This window comes from Carassius gibelio, chromosome A21 (genome assembly GCF_023724105.1).
Source record: "Carassius gibelio isolate Cgi1373 ecotype wild population from Czech Republic chromosome A21, carGib1.2-hapl.c, whole genome shotgun sequence".
Lineage (NCBI taxonomy): Eukaryota > Metazoa > Chordata > Actinopteri > Cypriniformes > Cyprinidae > Carassius > Carassius gibelio.
The window spans coordinates 2697481-2716380 of NC_068391.1; the positions used below are offsets into that span (position 1 = coordinate 2697481).

Genomic DNA, 18900 nt, shown 5'->3' on the forward strand with positions numbered 1-18900 from the left:
AATCAAAAGTGTAATTTGTAATGTTACAAAAAAGTTATTTTTCAAATAAATGCTGTTCTTTTGAACATTCTATTCATCAAAGAATCCTGAAAGTTTAAAAGTATCACCGTTTCCACAAATCTAATGTTCAGCACAACTGTGTTCAACACTGATAATAATCAGAAATGTTTCTTGAGCAGCAAATCAGAATATTAGTATGATTTCTGAAGATCATGTGACACTGAAGACTGGAGGAATGATGCTGTTTTTATCAAACAAATATATATTCACACAGAAAACAGCTATTTTAAATTGCAATTATATTCAAGTATTTTTGATGTAATAAATGCAGCCTTGATGAGCAGAAGAGACTTCCTTCAAAAACATTTAAACTTTTTCAGTTATAGTCTGTATGTGTCATTTCTGCATTTTTCGCTACTGCTGGAATAGAAACGTGAAGCATCTGTGTGAAACATGTTCCCGTGGAGCGACGTCAAGGGTTAACCCGCGTAAATCCTGAAGAATGTGATGGTCAGCACCTCAGCGTCTTATTTCAGACCTGTCGTTCAGGACTCTTCCCCTAAAATTAACCCCAGAGTCAATCGTGAACTTAACCTGGACGCCTCGCTCTAAAGCTGTCAATCAAACGTAAAGCCCGTCCTCTGAGCGAAGAGATTCCCGTGTGTGTGGCATCATGTGTGTGTGAGTGTTTTAAAGAGCACAGTATATCTCAGAGGTTATATATATATTATTTATTAGTTTGTGTATATATTTTTTAATGATTAGCTAAAATAACCCTACAATGCTGACATTAGAAGATGCTGCACATGCAAAAGTTTCATTTTGTTCATATTGAGGTATTATGTTGCTTTACATGTTGGTTTCTGTTTAGTCAAAGCAAAATGTCACTGATCCAAAATCCTGTATTTTAAACATGAAATATGTTGATTGGTTGGGATTTTGCTTTTAGTGATGCCAGAAAAATGCATTTGAAACACAGTTTGCATCTGATTTGGATGGAAGTGCATTACAGTTTGTAACTCTGAAAATATATATATTGTCTTTGCTTGAAAAGAGTAAATAGTCAGCCTACTTCAGCAGCAATTGTGTTCACATGGTACACTCACACGCTCTGAATGCACACGTCAGAATGCATACACATGTCATACAGTATACACACAGTAAAGCCCATAATCCAGTATCTGTCTTTAGGATGACTGGTGAAGATGGATCGTCCCATCAGTCTGCTGCTAACATGGAGATCTGGGTGTTTACATATCTACTCACATCTGCTGTAAATCATTACACACACATTAACACACTGTGTGCGACTGCGGTTATTATTAGTGGTGTTTATAAGCCAGTCTTCACTATTACTGTTGCTCATATTTAGGGTTCAGGCCCATTCACATCACAAACTACAGTAATGTAGATAACTACTGTATATTAGTGTCCACACCAACACACAGAAGTTGTTTATTATAAGTGTGTTGTTGTCAGCCACTTTATATGTTCATGTTCTCTAAAGCCGTGTGGATTCTGATTGGCTGTCAGTGTATTTATCATTCATCTGTAAAAATCATTGGCAAAATTATTCCAGTGGTATTATTCCTCTGTCATCATTGTTGTGTGGGCATCTCCATTCTCTAAAATTATTTTAAAAAAATCTTAATTAATGAATTTTTTTATTAATTAATGAGTTTTATTTATTTATTGTTGTGCATTTATTTCTTTATTTTATTTTATTTTATTTTAACTTAACCATCCAAAACACTCTTATTGCATTGTGTTATCCTGCAGCGTCTCTCATAATTTATTAGTTTTTTGGATTGTGTATTTATTTATTTATTAGTGTGTTTATTTATTTGCTTTATTTATTTTGTGCATTTATTTTTCTTTTGACCACCCAGAACACTCTCAAATTCAGTCTGTGTATGCTGTGCTGCAGTGTTGACCATAATTATTATTAATAATAATTATTAATCAATTTATATATTTGCATTTATTTATTTTTGTGCAGGTTGTGCATTTATTTGTTTGTTTATGCTGTTCCCATTATTATATATATCCATTATTTATTTATTTGTTTGTTGTTTTGTTTTGTGTTTTTTGTTTTTTTGTTTTGTGCATTAATTTATTTCTATGTATTTATTTATTTAACCACCCAGAACATCCTCTGTACCGCTTAGTAACATCCTGGCAACTACTCAGAACACAAAGCAACTGCCTCGCAACGCCCTGGAAACACCACACAACACACGTAAAGCTCATTGACATAAATATAACAGGCCTATTTTGTTGTCATTCTAGGAGACAGCAGCGCCTGCCTGGAGGAGGAGGAGGGGCTGCTGGGAAATCCCAGAATCCTCAGCAGCAGGGACTGCAGCAACAGCTGCCCAATCAGATGCAGCAGCCCAACGCAGACCACCAATCAGGTGCTGGCACTAAGCACGGGGGGCGGGGTTACCAGGGGCAGCAGAACCAAGGTGGGCGACAGGGCGGCCCGCATCACGGCTACAGCCAGAACCGCCGCTGGCATCAGCATCCCAAACACCAGACGAACAGTTTCAATCTGGGGCCCTCAGGGGCCGACAGGGGCCTCACACACAATACCAAAGAAACAGAGAATGTAAAACACGAGGACCCAGAGCCCCACATGGAGAAAGGAGCGAAGGACGAACCTGCGAAAGAGGAGAGAAAGAAAGGAGACAAGGAGGAGAAGGAGGAGAGCGGGAAGATCTGTTTACTGCAGTCGTCAAAAGAGAGACTGAGGAGGAGATTGAAAGAGAAGGTGTTTAATACATTAGCGACATATTATCAGTGTTAAAAACATACTAAAACATGCTAAAACAAGCCAGAAACTTTCTAAATTCCCTAACAACATACTATCAATACTGTCAACATGCTAACAAGCTTGAAGCATGTTAAATATGCTGGCGAAATACTGTCAGTGTGGTAACACATGTTAACAGCATGCTAAAAAAAGCAAGAAACATGGTAAATATATCAATAACATACGATGAGGGTGGTAAAACATGCTGAAAACATGCTAAAACAGGCTAAAAACATGATATGTTAACGACATACTATCATGTCATCTAGAAGCATGCTAAATACACTAGCAGCATGCTACCAATGAGATAAAACATGCTAGAAACATGCTAAAAGAAGCTAGAAACATGCTACATGTTAACAGCATGCAATCATTGTGATAAAACATATAAATAACATGCAACCACAAGCTAGAACAAGTCACTTTTAATCAATTTAACACATCTCTGCTGAATAAAAGTAGTCCGAACTTTTAAACGTTTTATATGCTAATCCTCAGTGTTCTGAGTCTTGTGACCGCGGTTCCTGTTCTCTGATTGGCAGGAGGAGGTTCCCGTGGCGACCGCCGGACCTCAGCCGAACCGAATGGACCGATTGTTAGAGATTCTGAACAGCATGAGGAACAACAGCAGCGGCGTGGAGAATCAGCTCACCACGTTCATGGTGGAAGCGCAGAATTCGGCCGACTCGGAGGAGACACTGAACCAGATCGTTCACACCATTTACCGCAAGGCAGTCAGCGACCGAAGTTTTGCAGCCACGGCAGCCAAACTCTGTGACAAGATGGCTCTGTTCATGGTGGAAGGAACCAAATTCCGCTCGCTGTTACTCAACATGTTACAGGTAAGATCTGAATGTTCGTGACTTATTTGATCGCATTCACGTTCTGCGGGTTGTCTCCTATTGAGCAGTGCTGTGTCTCTGAGGACCAATCAGATTGCTCGATTCACAGCTGCGAATGTCATCCCACCTGCTTCTCGACCACATCCATCACAGCTCTTTCGTTCCTCTTTTGCATCTGCCGTTTCTCTTCTTCCTCTTTTTTCTGAAGGGCTTGAAGAAGCCAGAGTACCAGGATGTGACTCACGTCTGCAATCCAGCTGAGTGACCCAGTGCAATTTCCTCATTGGACAAAAGGGACTTTTTAGGCCCCAAATGCTTTCACCTAATTTTGAAATGAAGTCTCTGAAGCAAATGAATATATTTTTGAAGAAATAGTTCAAAATGAAATTGTGTCATTGTTTGTTCGCCCTCATTTCCTGTGGAATGCAGAAAGTCTGCTCTTTCCCTTATAATCAACTCCAAAATGGCAAAAACACCAAAAAAGTGACTCACACAGCCTGATGGCATGACGAACTAAAATGGCATGACGAACTAAATTATGTCTAGCTTGACAAACACTCAGTGTTATTTAAGTATTGTTTAAATGCTTGTAATTTTTGTTTTTTAAAGGGAAGATGCACAATTTTAACACAAATGTGTCCATTTCCTGCATTGTACCGAATCTAGCCAATGGCTCATTTTCATCAATGGCCCCTTGGCAGGTAATCACTGACATAAAAACAACAAACATATACAGTTAAACATAAATATACATACACATCCTATCAGAACCAAATAAAACAATAAATATAATGTCCAGTTAAACCACAGCCATATCAGTGTTTACAGAGCTAAGCTGATTTTAAATAGGATTTTAGTTGAAATTTAAAATAATCATTAGATGTGCACATCCTTATGTTGTCTGGTAAAGTACAGTTAGATAGTTGTGCTCAGGAAAAGCACTGTATTATAAACTTTATTTATGCTTAATAATAATTATTATTACGAGTGCTCCAGACCCTGCTGCAGAGAAACTCCCCATAACAGGACACTACCACTCCATGCTTTACTGGAGGAATGCTGTTATTTGGATGCTGAGCTGCATAGGATTTCCACCAGACATATCATTCAGTGTTTAAACTAAATAATTAAATTTTAGTCTCATCTGCCTCAGAATCTTCAAGGTGTGTTTTGGCAAAGCTCAGTCTGACTGCATGTGGCCTTTCTTGAGGAGCATCTTTTTTCTTGCAATCCTTCCATACAAGCCACATTTGTGGAGGATTTGTGATATTGTTGTCACATGCACACAACGACCAGAGATGCTGTCGGTCTCTCTGTCGCCTCTCTCACCAGTTTCCTTCTGGCTCTTTCTTCCAGTTTGGAGTGACGTCCAGATCCAGAGAGGGTCTGTGTTTTACCAAATACCTTCAATTCTTAATAATAGACTTCACTGTTCCTTTAGGCACCCATAAAGCCTTCGAAATGTTTTTGTCTCCATCTCCTGACTTGTGCCTGTCCATGTCTTTATCCCGGAGATCTTTTGACAGTGTCTTGTCACCTGTAGCTCATTGTTTGCTTCAGCTGCACTACCACGACTGAAATACTCCAGGAAAGATCTTTTCATGCTGAGCTGATTAAAATGAGCACAGCTGATCACAGAAGAAAGTCAGATCGCTTTGTGTGCCATTAAGAAGCTGATCAGCTACAACTGATTGAGTTTACAAGGGGTTTTTAGGAGGAGGGTGTTCCTTCTTCCAACTCAGTCATTTCTGTTGTTGTTTTTTTCTGACATGTTGGCGTTAATGTATATCTTTCACTTTGGATGTTGCTTTAAATACAGCTGGATAAAACAAAAACTGTTCTTTTTTTAATTTCAGGCTGCAAGCCTGATTGTTGTTTGGGTCAGTCTGTCTGTACTGTGGTTCCAGTGGTAAAGCTCTAAGCATTTTGTCATTGTTTTTGGGAACAGACTGTTAGTCTCGTTTCTCAGTGTGATGTGACACCAGAACTCTGACCCACTTCTGCTGTGGCCAAAAAACACATCCTGCTCCACACACACACACACACGTGGCATACTCACAAATACACAGAACAACACACACTGCACACATCTCAAACAAGTGCAGTCCTGCTAACGTGTCAATAACAGGACCGTGAAGGGAAGGTACTGCTGGCAACTACTAACCTCTGATAAAGCATACAAAATAATAATGTATAGGATTACATTTTTATGATTTACTTTCATCAGTTGTAACATTAGCATTATTTAGCATCCGTAAAAGGCCACTTTATTTTATTTTTTGGCAAAACTAAACATTTAATTCATGCAAATTGATTTTTACAGTGCTTTTGATATAATGTGTACAGTACAAATTACTTCATACTATTATTATGTGTGTATACCGTTCTCGATTATCAAAGTTGAAAACCATTATTTATATATATATATATATATAAGAATATATTGTGGAAACCAGGAAACACAATTTTTTTTTTCAAGATTATTTGATAAATAGTTAAAAAAAACAGCATTTATTTAAAATAGAAATATTTAGCAATAATAAAAATTTACTTTTACTGCTAATTTTGATCAATTTAATGCATCCTTGCTAGATCAAAGTATACATTTCTTTAAAAACATATCTTACTTTTGAATGGTAGAGTAATTGTTTAAAAGGATAGTCACAATATAAACATTTTTGTTAGTTATATATACCAATATAGCTATAAAATAATAATAATTATGAAAATTATAATATTATAATATGATGATGATTATTATTATTATTGATTATAATTATTATTTTTAACATGTAGTACCCAGTTAACCCCATGTGGAGCATCAGTCTGGAGTTTTGTGCACGTTGAGGTGCATGAATCATCAGGTTTGTCCTGGAGCAGACGCTTTCGTTCTGAGGGGGTTATGTAACAGAGAAGCGCAGCTGCGGGCGTCTCTGACCCCACTGAAAGGACACGTCTGCTCCAGCTCATTTAGCAGTCTGCCACAAACACACATGCAGCTTATCAGAGAACAGAGACAAGCTGCCTGTGTGTGTGTGTGTGTGTGTCCATTCATAGTCAATGCTTTTTGTTTCATACCTAACAGCATTCTGAAATGCCCGGTTGTCACAGATACACTCATATTAGATGCTATTTGTAGTAAAAAACTAAATCTCCCAGAAATGTCTCCATCTCTCCAGAATTTTAGGTGCAGCAGTTTATAATCACATAGTATCGCATCATATTTGCAGAATGAGACCCAATACGTGTTTCTTACTAATTGTGAGGTGCTGATTCCAAAAAAATAGTGGCGGTGTAGTTCTACTGCGTCACATCTTTCTCACAAAAATATGATGCATTTCGTAGTTTTTTTGCCTTCTATGACCGTTTGTGACCATTTCTTCAGTGTCCATTTTTCTAAATTGAGATTTAAACATCTTCTGAAAGCTGAATAAATCAGCTTTGCATTGATGTATGGTGGACAATATTTGTCCGAGATGCAACTATTTGAAAATCTGGAATCTTGAGGGTGCAAAAAAAAAAATCTAAATACTGAGAAAATCATAAATTAATCAGAAAATTAAGTCTTAATATATTCACAGTAGGAAATTTTCAAAATATCTATATGGAATATGATCCTTACTTAATATCTTATAAAGAGAAATTAATAGTTTTGACCCATACAGTGTTTTTGTTGTTGTTGTTGTTGTTTTTTTAGCTATTGCTACAAATATACCCCTGAGACTTTTTTGCTCCAGGGTCACATTTGTAAGGTGAATAAGTCTTGTATTCTGCCTTAATCAAAAAAAAAAAAATCATTGAAAAATCATTATTATTTAGAGAAAAAAACTCTACATTTTATTGGTATTTTTTAATTTAGCATCATCACCTAATGTTGGCCTTTTTTGCAAATCAGCTGAACTATTTGTCAAGATGCAGGGCTGTAACATGATGGAAATTATAATCATATCATATTGAATTTACATATTTTAGTAGTTTCTAAAATTTAAACGATTCTTTAAATGTATTTTTTGTTTAATATTTTAATAAACATTTCAATCACTTACAACATAAAACCAAACAAAAAATTCCAGCACTTACTGTACTATACTTGAGGAAAAAATAAATAGAGAAATGAAGGATAAAATACATAAACGAGTATTTAATAAATCTAATATTTATTTGAAAATATGTAATATTTATGCAATACATCTAATATTCATTAAATAATATTTCATATCTATATAACTAATGTAATATTTATGCAATAAATAAAATTTCATATTTATTTAATACATTTAGTTAAGAAACAAACAAACCATAAAGACAAAATATTGCTCATGCATTAAAGGTACAGGTTGTAGGACCTGCCACTAGAGGGCGCACTACCAAAACAATAACAATGGCGTGGTTTGATGACACTTAGAAGGAGCATGGAATGATGGGATTTGTTGTCTTCTAACACAGTAATTGGGCATACATAGCAAATGCAAGTTCAACGATTTGCGCGAGTGGATTACATACAAAGTCAACACGATCAGACTATGGATCAGACGTGTCCTTGCGCGGGTCTAGAGCCGCGATGCCTAATCTTGTTGATTGTTATAATAGCATATGTTTTCTGTAATGACAACTCACCTGTCGAGTAAAACACAAGCGAGATCGGCATCTCTTTCTAGTTTAAGTTTGTCGCGAAGCTCTCTCCATCTAGAAAATGCAACACCAATATTAACCCTCGCTCTTTCTCTCCTCTTGTCCCAAACTCTTCGTGGGTCATTTGGTTGGCCAGTACGCTTACGTTTACGGGAGCTGTCCTTGTCGACAGAACCAGCGGCGGACGGTAATTATGTTCCATGAATAAGTAACATAGTCCACCATAAAACGTGCCAGAAGAAGTAAATAAGGAACTGCTTGATGCCAGCTAATAAAGGTAGTAACAAAGGGTAACTAATGTCTGTATACTCCGATACAGTAGGTGGCAGTATGCACCTGATAAGCCATGGTTGCAATCTGCCATAAAACTAAGAAGAAGAAGAGTTGTCTGTCTGGGAGACGTAGAGTCGAACTGTAGATGCTGGGAAGTGGAATGGGTGTGAAAGCTTCTGAATGTAATAGTCTCTGAGTGTGTGTGTGTGTGTGTGTGTGTGTGTGTGTGTGTCATGACTGTCTCTCTGTGTGTCTGCAGAAGGACTTCACGCGGCGCGAGGAGCTGCAGCAGACGGATGTGGAGTGCTGGCTGGGCTTCATCACGTTTCTGTGTGAAGTGTTCGGCACCATGAGGAGCAGCGCTGGAGAGCCGTTCAGAGTGCTGGTCTGCCCCATATACTCCTGTCTGAGAGAGGTACACACACACACACACACACACCCTGCAAACCCGCCGACGGGCCGCATGCAGAACCATTAAACGTTAAACTCAAAGAGAAAGAGGGATGAACAACAGCCAGAGAGAGGTGGAACTCAACACAACCTTCCTAAACGTTTAGTCCTTCAGCTGTTTAGAAAGAGGATATATTTCCAGAGCGGGGTCAAGTTGCTGAACACTGGACAGATGTTGTTAATGTGTAAATGTTAATGGTTGTAGTTAAATGCCTTTTTCTGATGCTAATGAAGGTAATGCATTGTACATAGTTTAATAGCTGCTGTAACTCTTTTTTTTTCCCAGATAAAATTGCAGGTTTGTTGTTCTTATTTAACCACAAATGTAGTTTAGATATCAATATAACTATATAAAATAATTATTGTAAAGACACATCTTCTGGTGCAAAGGTTGGGCACATCATCAGTGATGTTATCATTGGTCATCGGGTGTTTTGGGTCTTTCAAACATCACACACCCTAATTATTATTATTATTATTATCTAAAATATTAAAATACTATAGATAATAAATGTATAAAGTAACTTAATAAATACTTAAGTTTATTAAAATAATTTAATAACAATATTAAAGAAACATATTTTCGCAATATTTCACTGTAAATTAAAAATATTAAAGAATTTATTATTATTGTTGTCGTGATTTTATTTATTTATTTTTTGTGGGGGGGTAAAATATAAAACTAAATAACGCATAGGCTATTCCTATTGTAAAATTTCATTGTAAAATAAAAATAAGACATTTTAACATATATAAGAATTTTAAAAAATTATAATTAATATTATTATTATTAAATATTTTTGTATAAATATTACAATAGGAATAAGGCTTATTTTGTTAGATATTTTATATAATAATAATTATTATAATTTAATATTTTATTAATTTACAGTGAAACATTACTATAAGAATGTCTTATTTTGTTTAATATTTTAGATATTATAAAAATAATAATAATAATTTAATATTTTTTAATTTACAGTGAAATATTACAATAGTTATATATCTTTATTTTACAGAATAGTAATAACAATGCTTACTTTTTTTTAAATGAAAGTAGTTTTTATAGTATTGTTTTTATTTTATTTTATTAAAAAAATTCCACAACATATCAAACTTTCATTTCAAAAGATTATGATCTTTTATTTATTTTTATTTTTTTTTTATTCCGACCCCTTTAAGACTTAAAGATGGCTTTTGTCTGGAGAAATGGCTGTTGAATAGGGCTTCCCTGTCTGTGATGAATCCTGTCAGTTGTTCAGGTGATGACAGACGTGATCCATCAAAAGCCAGAGTTTGATTCTTCATCAAAGAGCCGTGATCTGTGTGAGAGTTCGGCGTGTGTTCGTGCCGTATGAATGCCTCTATTCAAGAGCACAGCCGGATTATCATCACATTCGTCTCTCGTATCGGCACGTCCCGACACGATGGTCTGAGAGTCCTAACAGGCGCTTTGTGTCGTGTGTGACAGCGATTACAGTGTGTTTACAGGCCCGTCTCAGCACGGTGTGAAGTGTGTGAAGTGTGTGAAGTGTGTGAAGTGTGTGAAGTGTGTGAAGTGTGTGATGTGTGTGCGGTGGACCGGCAGAGCTGGTTGCTTAATTACAGGTGATCCAGCTGTAGTTTGGAGCTGACAGGTGTATTTAGAGCACCGAGGGTGTGGGAGAAAATAAAAGACAGGATGAATGGAGGGAGGGAGGAAAGAGACCGTCTGCTAGAACCGAAAGGTTGAATATGTCTCTCATCTTCTCAAATCCTTTTGTTGGATTCTTCTACGCAGTTTTACATGCAGTTGCATACATTTAGGAATCGTATGCATGACATATAGTGAAATTTTGTCTGTAAATGCACTTTTTTCTCAATTAAGGACCTACACTAAAAAAGGCATTTAATGCAGACATTGCAAATAAATTTCAAAAGCAAATGCACAGAAACGGCAAGTAATGCATCGATTTAACCAAGCATTTTTAAGTAGAAAACTGAAATAGTTTTTTCTTGTAAAACCTACTCCAATAAAAATTTTTTTTACAACTTTAAACAGTTATTTAAAAAATATAAATTATTTAAAACAACTGTTCACAATTGCATTCTACACAATTCACTACTTTTTTAAAATTTCTTTTGAATTTTATCTACTTTTAAGTCTTGTCTGGGTAAAATTTAGAATTACCTTTTAAACAATGAACTTTGAAACAATCCCATATAATATAATATAATATAATATAATATAATATAATATAATATAATATAATATGTGATTGTGTCTTATTATAATCAATTCAAGATTAGAAGAGAAAACTTGAGACATAAATGCAAAATGAAAGCAGAAATCTATGGTTTGTTTTTGTGATTTCATGGACTTTTGCACATTAACTGCACTTCTTGCAGCAATAATGATTTTTTTTTTCATTCTGTGACAAACTAGTTTCAGTCAAAGAAAAAAGCATTATATTATTTATGCATTACGCAGACATTTTTATCCAAAGCGACTTTGGATAGAGAAAAACAAAAGCAGTTTGTCAAAGAGCCAACGATATTCATGATGTACAATTTATTACACAAGAGAAGAGGAGAAATTCAGAAAACAATTATTATTTTATCATTCACATAAAAACACTCATGCATGTTAACCATTCTTTAATGCTCTCAAAACTCAATATCTGGGTGTTTTTTATGAAACGATTGATTTTGAGACATGCATATAATCATGAAATATGTCTGTTAGTGGCAGTGGAGAGTTTGGCCATGCAGGATCATGTTAATGTGTGTCTATAGGGAGCTGATTACAGGCTGTGGACTTGTGTTGGTGTTGTGTTAGTCTGAGGTGGTTTCTGTAAGACAAGCTCTGCTCCTGCTCTCAGGGGACGACATTATGGACCATAGATCTCTAGTCTTAAAACAGCTGTTACTCTTGAGACCAGAACAACGAGACCCCATCAGTAAATTACCCCACTAGACCACCAGGACTAGATCCTTCCAGACACCGATATACACTTTCACTGGATTCACATCTGCTATATCTCATTCAGACAGTTTCTCTGGTCAGTTATCTGAAATGATATTATAGTTATAATATGCTGTTTGTAAATGTCCTTCAATATTTGCAGGTGAAATTTTAGAACCGAGTTCCCACAGTTGAGAAAACCTGAAGACATCTGGGATTTTTAACAGTTAAGGAACTTAACTTTTACAGTTAAGGAAGTTTCTATTGTTTTAAATGTTTTGGTAAGATTTTAGTTTTGTCCCACCAAGGCTGTATTTATGTCAAAGGAAAATACTGTAAAAAATTGTAAATATTTTTACTATTTCAAATAAATGTTTTCTATGTGAATGTATTTTAAAATGTAATTTATTTCTGTGATGCTCCGCTGTATTTTCAGCATCATTCCTCCAGTCTTCAGTGTCACATGATCTTCAGAAATCATTCTGATCTGATGATTTTTCGCTCATATTTGTTTGTGGAAACCATGATACAAGCATTTACTTTCTTTAATTAGATTAGCCAGTCATAATACAGGTCAATTACATATATAAAGTCTTAAAGGAACAGTACCCATTAAAGAACTTTGAGTAACATTGAGGTAAACAGTGAGTGTAGATTGTGGCTCTTGAAGTGGCTGATCTGTATGAATGTCTATAAATGTGAGTGGGTCTGTTTCGGTGAGATTCCTGGTTTTGGTGGATTTGTGCGCGAGCTGTCAGCTGTTTTCTGAGACAGTATCCAGAGCCGCTCACATCAGCTTTGATCAGCCGCTGAAGGCCCCCTGCCTCACAAAGAGCTGCCTGTGTCACTGCCCGAGTGCTTTTTTTCCCGCCCACCGCTCTATGCATGTCGTCTCAGTAGATCTCTTCAGAAGTGTACACACACACACACACACACACACACACACACACACACACACACACTGATCCACAAACCGTACACCTTCAGGGGAAGAGCTCCAAAAAGAAGCCAAAAAGACCATGAAAGTGTTAATACATCACAGTCAGGTGATATTTGAGGAATAGATGGCTAATGGGGCGTATTCATGTCATAACATGAATAGAGAAGGAAATGCATTTGTTAAAACTTATGAATGTAGTCGTATTTTGTTTGTTTACGAGTAAACTTCATTGAATAAGCTACCTTTTCATTTATGGCCCCATTAAATCAGATTCATTATTTCTGGATTCTATGTTTTCCTTTTCTTTTCTTTTTTATGGATTCAGATTTTAGCATCAAATTTATTATCAAAAATGGTGTCTTATGGAATGAATTCATAAAACTTTAACAACTGAATCAATCTTTTACAGTGTAATCAAATGGAAATACAATATAACAATTCATTTACAAAATTATTATTATTTAATAACTGCAACAAATACAATACTACTACTAATAATAGTAGAAGTATTAATAATAATAATAAATATATATTGAATAATGTTTTTTTGTAAAGAATATCGTATAACCAGGATATAATAATAATAATAATAACAACATGTTTTTAATAAATTTTTAGTATAATAATAATAATGTCATTATTATAATTATTATTACTATGAACAACTACACCAAATACAATAATAATATTTTTATTGTTTTTAAGGAATATCAAAAAAACAGGATATTTTTAATAATAATAAAAAATTAAATGTTTTAACACATTTTATTATTATCATTACCATCATTATTACTTTTATTTATTGTTACTTTTATTTTTTGTATTTTTTTTTTTTTTGTATTTTCTTTTTTTTTATAGTAGCATATTTCTTTCATAAATTTGTCAAGTTAAACAAACTTTGACTTTATTTCTGGTATCATTAATAGTCAATATTTCAAATTGACTTTCACAAATGCTGATTAAGCTCAGCTCTTGGTTATGAAGATCTAGTCAATATCCAGAATCGTTAATATCTGGTGTGTGTTTTCAGTGCTGTTTCGTCACTCAGAAAGCTGTAGAAACACTGTTGAGTTATCATGATTTGAACACAGTTCACGTGTCTCTGGGTCATATCGGCAATTCTGCATTACACAAACACATTAGCCAAGACGAAAAGAACATTCTTACATAACATCAAATGACATAATCCTGTCTGTTACAGGAAAAGGCAAGTGAATGCATGGGAAACCAGAACACAGGATTCTAATATAATAGCAATATTGTGAATTGCATAACGTTGGGACATTATTAGATGCATAAATGTGTGCATTTGATTGGTTGTTGAAGTATATAGGTGCATTTATTCAGGTGCATTTCCATGCATTTGAAACAAAACTGATGATACTGTTAAAATTGCCTTTCGCACAGAGAAATAAGTCTTGCGTCAGGCTCAGTTGCAGAATAATAAACTGTATTTGTCCTGTTGAGTGAGTTTCACTTCTGTTTTTGTGGTCAGAGCCAGCGCTTTTCTGTCTGTCGCAGCAGTCGTCTGGGGTTCAGACTGATATCGCTCTCGCTGGCGTCTGGCGTCTGGTGGTTTTTGGGGAACAGTGAAAGAGGAAGTGAAAGATGATTGGTGTAGTTGATGTGTGGTCTGGATTCGCAGCAGTGACCTCCTGAAAGCTGAAGTCTGTTAAACACGCAAGACGAGAGAGGAATGCAGATTAATGATGCATAGACAAGTAGCTCAAAACCTACAGGAGAACAAAATAAATAAAAAAAATCAAGTCTTTACACATGCATGCATTTACCAAATGATAAAAAGAGAAATCCAAAATCCCATCTATAAAAACCTTTAAATATGTCAACAGTATGAAACGGAAATGTATACAAATAAGTGCAATTTTAATTAGTTTATGCATATTTAGTGTTCTGTGATTAATGATCTGGGATATCTATTAGCTGTTATTATATAATAAGTATTTCATCATAGAATAATTATTATATTCTTTTAGTTATATCTATTATTTTTCCCTATCCACCTGTAGTAAACTACTAATAATAACAACTATTATTTTTATTAACAACAACAATTATAATGAAATGGATTAAAATGTGTTATTAATAATAATAATAATACATTTTAATACTTATTAGTATTTGTAGTAATAGTAGTAGTATTAGCAACGGCAAAAAATACTATAGTAATAATAACAATTGATTTATAAGTAATATCATAAAACCAAGATTTATTTTATAATAATATTAATAATACATGTTTTAATGCTAATGGTAGTAAGAAGTAACAGCAACAAATTCAATGCAATACTACTTCTACTTATAATATTAAGTGTTGTTGTTTTGTAAGAATGCTTTCTATTATTAGTAATAATAATAATAATAGAATGAATAAATAATGGTGATAATAGCTATATTTTATAGTTAATCTTTTTACTCTATTCACCTGTAATGTCTTGACTTAAATATAGACTCTGGATGCAATGGATGAAATCATCTCCCACCTTTATAAATGAGAATGTAGTGAAGATGTTGAATGTGTTATGAATTCTGTATGAAGTGAGGTGTGTGTCGTGTGTTTCAGCTCCTGGAGTCTGTGGAGGTGAAGGAGGACGCTGTGCTCTGCTGCTCGATGGAGGTGAGTTGATGAAACCAAACCCTCGTGTGTCTGAACTTCTTTCAACAGAGAAAAAGTGCTTTCTGGAGTTTGTTTGTCCTCGTTTAGAAATGCAAGCGGTTTCATCTGTTTGTGTGTTTGCTTGCTTTAGTTTTCTCAGTGGTTTACAGCTGTAAGAAGGCACGAGGTCAAACAGCACGTATTCTTGTGTTCAGCTGGACAGAATGCAGAAGTCTAAAGATGTGTTTACAGTGTTCTGGCTTGCAAGCATTTATTCACAACAAAGGCTAGATGAAAATAACATTTATCTTTCAAAATGGAATTTTTTTATAAATAAATACACCTAAATAAATACATATTTGCAAGTTAAAAGCGGAATAAAAATGGGGGAAAAAATAAAAGATTTAAATGTATAAATAATTTTTTTTTTTTTTATATATTAATGTTTTTCAGTAAGTTATTATATAATACATAAAATAGCTAAATTATTTTTATTTTTATTTCAAATTATACACATTTGATTATTAAAAGATGCATTTAAATAGCAAATTTTTTTTTTTGCTTTTTTTACTGCATTTATATTTTTGAAGTGGAAAATAATCTATATATGTATATATTTTATGCATCAAATATATTTAAAGATAACACTTTAGTATAGGGTCCAAATCAGACTAATAAGTAGTTGCTTATTAGCATGTCTATTATTAACATATCGGCTGTTTATTAGTGTTTATAAAGTACATATAATGCATGACATCCATAATCCTACACAATACCCTAAACTTAACAACTACCTTATAAACTATTAATAAGCAGCAAATAAGGAGTTAATTGAGGCAGAAGTCATAGTTAATGGTTAGTTAATAGTGAGAACCCTAAAATAAAGTGTGACCTATTTAAAATATAGACTCTAGTATAATCATAACACTAAATGATGGCACAATACAAAAAAAAATACAAAAAAATAAATAAAATTAAATTAAACATTTTTATCTCATTTTATTAAATTAATAAAAGAAAATATATACAAATCTAATTCTCAATATTATCATCATTACTATAAAATAGTCTGAAAATGAAAAGTGTGACGTTGCACCACGAATAAATAAATGAATATATACATTTTTTGTTAAAGACGAATTCTTCAGTGTGTGTTTGAGGTTGGCTCCATCCAGACAGTAAATGATGTCCCATCTGCTCACAAACCGGATCATCAGCAGACCGTTTGTCTGGACATCCGACGCTTTCCATCCAGTCTCTCTCTCTCTCTCAGACTAGCATCTGTTTCTCTGTGCCCCCTGTGGAGTTGACCTCTGACCCTTGCTTGAGCCTGAGTGTGTCCATCTCTCTTTGAACATCTTATTTCTTCTCAGAAACCGCTCCTGCTCTCTCTTTGTCTGTCTTTCACCCATCCCTCGTTAAAGACATATTTTGATGCGCTACAGTCATTTCGGCTCAAACCTCAGTGTGAGTCTCGCGTAAAGCGTGACCAGGTCTCCTGGAAATGTATTTAACATTAAGATAAAGAAGCACGTTTTAATTGGTGAAGTTACTTTCATGACATATAAACTCCAGTCTCCTAGTTACGTCACATAGATGCTGAGTCGGACATAACTTTGAACAAGTGATGCATATCACAATACATAAATTTATGATTTTTAAAATCATATTTTGCATTAACTATAGTCAGACATTATGAATCATTATTTTGCATTGTCATTTAGTGTTATTATCATGCTTGAGTGCGTATTTATTTATTTATTTATTTTATACAAATGAATAAAAAGTCATTAAAATTCTTCTTTTTGATTATTAATATTACTGATTGTGTTAATATTCTTACATACACACGCACATATATATCTGATTAATCTGTGTGTGTGTGTGTGTGTGTGAGTTAAATTTAAAGTATTACATTTATTTATTTTTTGTGTTGTGGCACAAACACATTACATTTTCACACATTTTTAGACTAATGCATTTTGCAATGATAAAATCTAAATTTGAGAATTAGATTTTAATTATTTTCTATTAATCTAATGAAATAAAATTTAATGCATTTGTTTAATTTTCTATTTAAATTTTTTTTATTTTATTTTTTATTTTTTTTGCATTGTGCCATTCTTAAGTGTTGTGATTATACTTTGAATACAGTTTGAGATTTTTATATTTAAAAAAACAAGATCATTTATTTTGTTTGTGGTGCAATACCGACCAGATTCATGTTTGGATGTTGGTCACAGTCTCACACTCTTTCCTGCACAATCATTCTGTTAGAAGTCATGGAAAAGTTGGGACTATTTGGAGAGATAGCTGATTCTGCTGTGCTTGTTCTGGCAGCTCCAGAGCAGCGGCCGGTTATTGGAGGAGCAGCTTCCTGAAATGATGACGGAGCTGCTGGCGGCCGTGCGGGATAAGATGCTGTGTCCGTCTGAGTCTCAGCTGACGCGCTCGCTCCTGATGGAGGTCATCGAGCTCCACGCTCACCACTGGACCCCGCTGGAGGAGCTGACCACCGCCTACTACAACAGAACCATCCAGAAGCTCACCGCGTGACACACACGCACCGCTGGATGCACTGACCACTGCGAACCACAACACTACAAACCAGAAACTCATCTGGAGACAAACAAACACGGAAACCAACCACTAGAGGCCACAGACACAAGCATTCTGTGATAGGAGAATAGAGTCAGGTGTGGGAGGAGGAGACGGGCCTTATGGGATCAGGGGTCAGAGGGTTAAATATGCAGATTGAATATGTATATGTTCACACTTCACATCTGCATATTCATGAGCTGAGCCAGACGTACAGATGTGAAACCAGACAGTCATTAGACACACGCGAGCAGACGCCAGCCACTGTCTGTCACGCTTTCCAGACCAAACCTCAGAGGAAAGCGCAAAAGACAAACTAAACTAAAATTAAAAAGAAAGTAAATCTAAAGGAAATCTAAATGGATTTTGCATATAAAATGAAGCCAATGATGTAATTATTTTCATGACCATTATGCACCCCCTCACTCCCCCCCAAAAAATATTATCATGATGCCTAAATACAATTGAATTAATACATAATTATATTTTGCGTTAATGATAATATAAAAAAGTAGGATTCTTTTTTTATATATATATATATATATATATATATATATATATATATATATATATATATTTGTTTTGGAGTTAAGCACATTTAATTTTTTTTTTTTTTTTGCATTTGATGATGATAATTTTGAAAATTAAATTATTTTTTTAAAATGTTTTAAATTGAATTAAAAAAAAAATTACTAATTACTAATTACTGTTACAAATGTTCTTAATATTCATGAAAATTGTTACAGTTCAACTATTTCTTTCTTTTTTTATTTATTGCATTTTTTTTTGCATTTC

The 18900-nt window shown here is 34.5% G+C and overlaps 1 protein-coding gene across 4 annotated transcripts in view; it reads left to right on the forward strand.

Moving 5' to 3' along the window:
* The window catches only part of LOC127941970 (CBP80/20-dependent translation initiation factor), a 53840-nt gene extending 35198 nt beyond the window's left edge, over positions 1 to 18642 (forward strand). For 3 of the 4 annotated variants that reach the window (XM_052537466.1, XM_052537465.1, XM_052537467.1), the window contains 5 exons: positions 2290 to 2770; positions 3355 to 3654; positions 8819 to 8974; positions 15475 to 15528; positions 17848 to 18642. In XM_052537466.1, the coding sequence (XP_052393426.1) occupies positions 2290 to 2770; positions 3355 to 3654; positions 8819 to 8974; positions 15475 to 15528; positions 17848 to 18063 (1207 nt within the window). In that variant the 3' untranslated portion in view covers positions 18064 to 18642. Of the gene's footprint in view, positions 1 to 2289; positions 2771 to 3354; positions 3655 to 3862; positions 4142 to 8818; positions 8975 to 15474; positions 15529 to 17847 lie in introns of those variants that run through there. The other variant, XM_052537468.1, reaches the window with a different exon arrangement.
* Positions 18643 to 18900: the final 258 nt, after the last annotated feature.